At 39.6% G+C, this 2,052-nt stretch overlaps 1 protein-coding gene across 1 annotated transcript in view; it reads left to right on the forward strand.

Annotated features, from left to right (window-relative positions):
• The window catches only part of nipbla (NIPBL cohesin loading factor a), a 32,903-nt gene that overhangs the window by 17,625 nt on the left and 13,226 nt on the right, over nucleotides 1–2,052 (forward strand). The window contains 6 exon segments of the mRNA XM_020602442.1: nucleotides 29–260; nucleotides 819–967; nucleotides 969–1,076; nucleotides 1,280–1,380; nucleotides 1,554–1,683; nucleotides 1,792–1,874. Coding sequence (XP_020458098.1) covers nucleotides 29–260; nucleotides 819–967; nucleotides 969–1,076; nucleotides 1,280–1,380; nucleotides 1,554–1,683; nucleotides 1,792–1,874 — 803 coding nt within the window.

Genomic DNA, 2,052 nt, shown 5'->3' on the forward strand with positions numbered 1-2,052 from the left:
AATGTCCTTTTTCCCTTTCTCGCCTCAGGACCAGGATGCTGAAGATGAAGAGAGACTTTGGAGAGACCTGATAATGGAGAGAGTCACAAAGTCAGCAGACGCCTGTCTGACAGCTCTTAACATCATGACCTCAGTGCACATGCCAAAGGCTGTCTACATAGAAGATGTCATAGAGCGGGTGCTACAATACACCAAGTTCCATCTTCAGAACACACTGTATCCCCAGTATGACCCAGTCTACAGGGTGGACCCACATGGAGGTGAGGATAAGGAAAAAGCTTTAATTTGATTATTTATTTTTAGATGAGCTTAAGCCTTATACTCTTGTGGTCTGAGTGAGACTAAATTGATAGGCTTTGGTATGTGGCTGATTGTCTGGGGATGTTTCAATAATTTTTTGGCATTTGAGTGTCCATAAAACTATCCAAGAACCAAGCTGAGCAATGGGCAAAGTTGTCATCAATCGATCCCTGGTGTTTGGAAACTACAGGGGTATCACTTGAAAATACAGTTTTCTCTTTTACGGACTTTATAGACTCTTCCTTCATGGAAGTATACCTTAAGCACTAATGGTATGAGCTGTATTATAAATCATTACAGATGTAATACATTGTTCTTGTAGCATTTCAGTTAGATTTTTTACACTTTGGGTGGAGATTAATTTGACGAACATCCTAAATAGCTCCCTGAATTGTGCTTGAAAAGTGTTATGTCTTTGAAAAACACTGGGATTTGATAAAGTGTGAGTCAGTTTTGTTTGTTCCTGATGAAAAACACTTTAAGGAAACTATTTACCAAGGTTACTCCTTTCCATCTAGGTGGCATGTTGAGCTCAAAGGCAAAGCGTGCAAAATGCTCCACACATAAGCAACGTGTGATTATCATGTTGTACAATAAAGTGTGCGACATTGTCAGCAACATCTCTGAGCTTCTAGAGATTCAGCTACTCACAGACACCACCATTCTCCAGGTAAATACTACATTCTTTTTTCCAGGTTTCTTCCATGGGAATCACACCGTTCTTTGTGGAGAATGTCAGTGAGCTGCAGCTGTGCGCCATTAAACTAGTTACAGCAGTAAGTCTTTTTTTCTCAGAAATGTGCAGAAATCCAGTATTTATTTAAAGATGGTACTTCCAACCATATTTTCAGATCTCTTTATCTAGAATACTGTATTTAATTTTTTTGTGTACTTGATCCCTTTGTCTGTAATCCTTGCATGTGTTTTCATCTTAGTACAAAAGTGTGAAGTGAACCACCTTATTATGTCTTGCCTCCAGGTGTTCTCGCGTTATGAGAAGCATCGGCAGCTGATCTTGGAGGAGATCTTTACCTCTTTGGCCAGACTGCCCACCAGCAAACGTTCCCTCAGGAATTTCAGGTAATGTGTTTTACATGAATTCACATTGATTTATGGAAAGTGAGTGTTGGAAAAGTAAGGCTTTAAATCAGAGGCTCGAATACTGTGCAGCCAACAGTATAGTAAAATAATAGTTAAGACGAGGGTGATGATATCACTGATAATAACAACAATGATACTTTTTGTGTTTTAAGGCTGAACAGCTCAGACCAGGATGGAGAGCCAATGTACATCCAAATGGTGACTGCCCTAGTTCTGCAGCTGATTCAGTGTGTGGTCCACCTCCCCAATGACAAGGAGACTTTCGATGAGTTTGACAACAAGGTAGGAGAGCAAGCTGCGTAAAACTGCCACATAAACAGGAAAATACACAATTTATACAAACACCCATTCAGACATGTCATTTGCTCAAGAGTTCTTTTACTTTTTTAGGTGGATCAGGATGTGTTGATAACCAACTCGTATGAGACGGCAATGAGAACAGCACAAAACTTCCTCTCAGTCTTCCTTAAAAAGTAATTAACATTCCATTCTATACTGCCTTGAAATAAGCCATGTATTTTTGGACTACAGTGATGTATTGTACTGCTGTGCTCTGTCACAAGTATTAGGGTTGGGTATTGTTTCAATTTTATTGACTCAGATTCTGCTTATCGATCCCAGTTCTTATTGACTCTCAGTTCTGATTCCAGA

Source organism: Monopterus albus, unplaced genomic scaffold (genome assembly GCF_001952655.1).
Source record: "Monopterus albus unplaced genomic scaffold, M_albus_1.0 scaffold56.1, whole genome shotgun sequence".
NCBI lineage: Eukaryota > Metazoa > Chordata > Actinopteri > Synbranchiformes > Synbranchidae > Monopterus > Monopterus albus.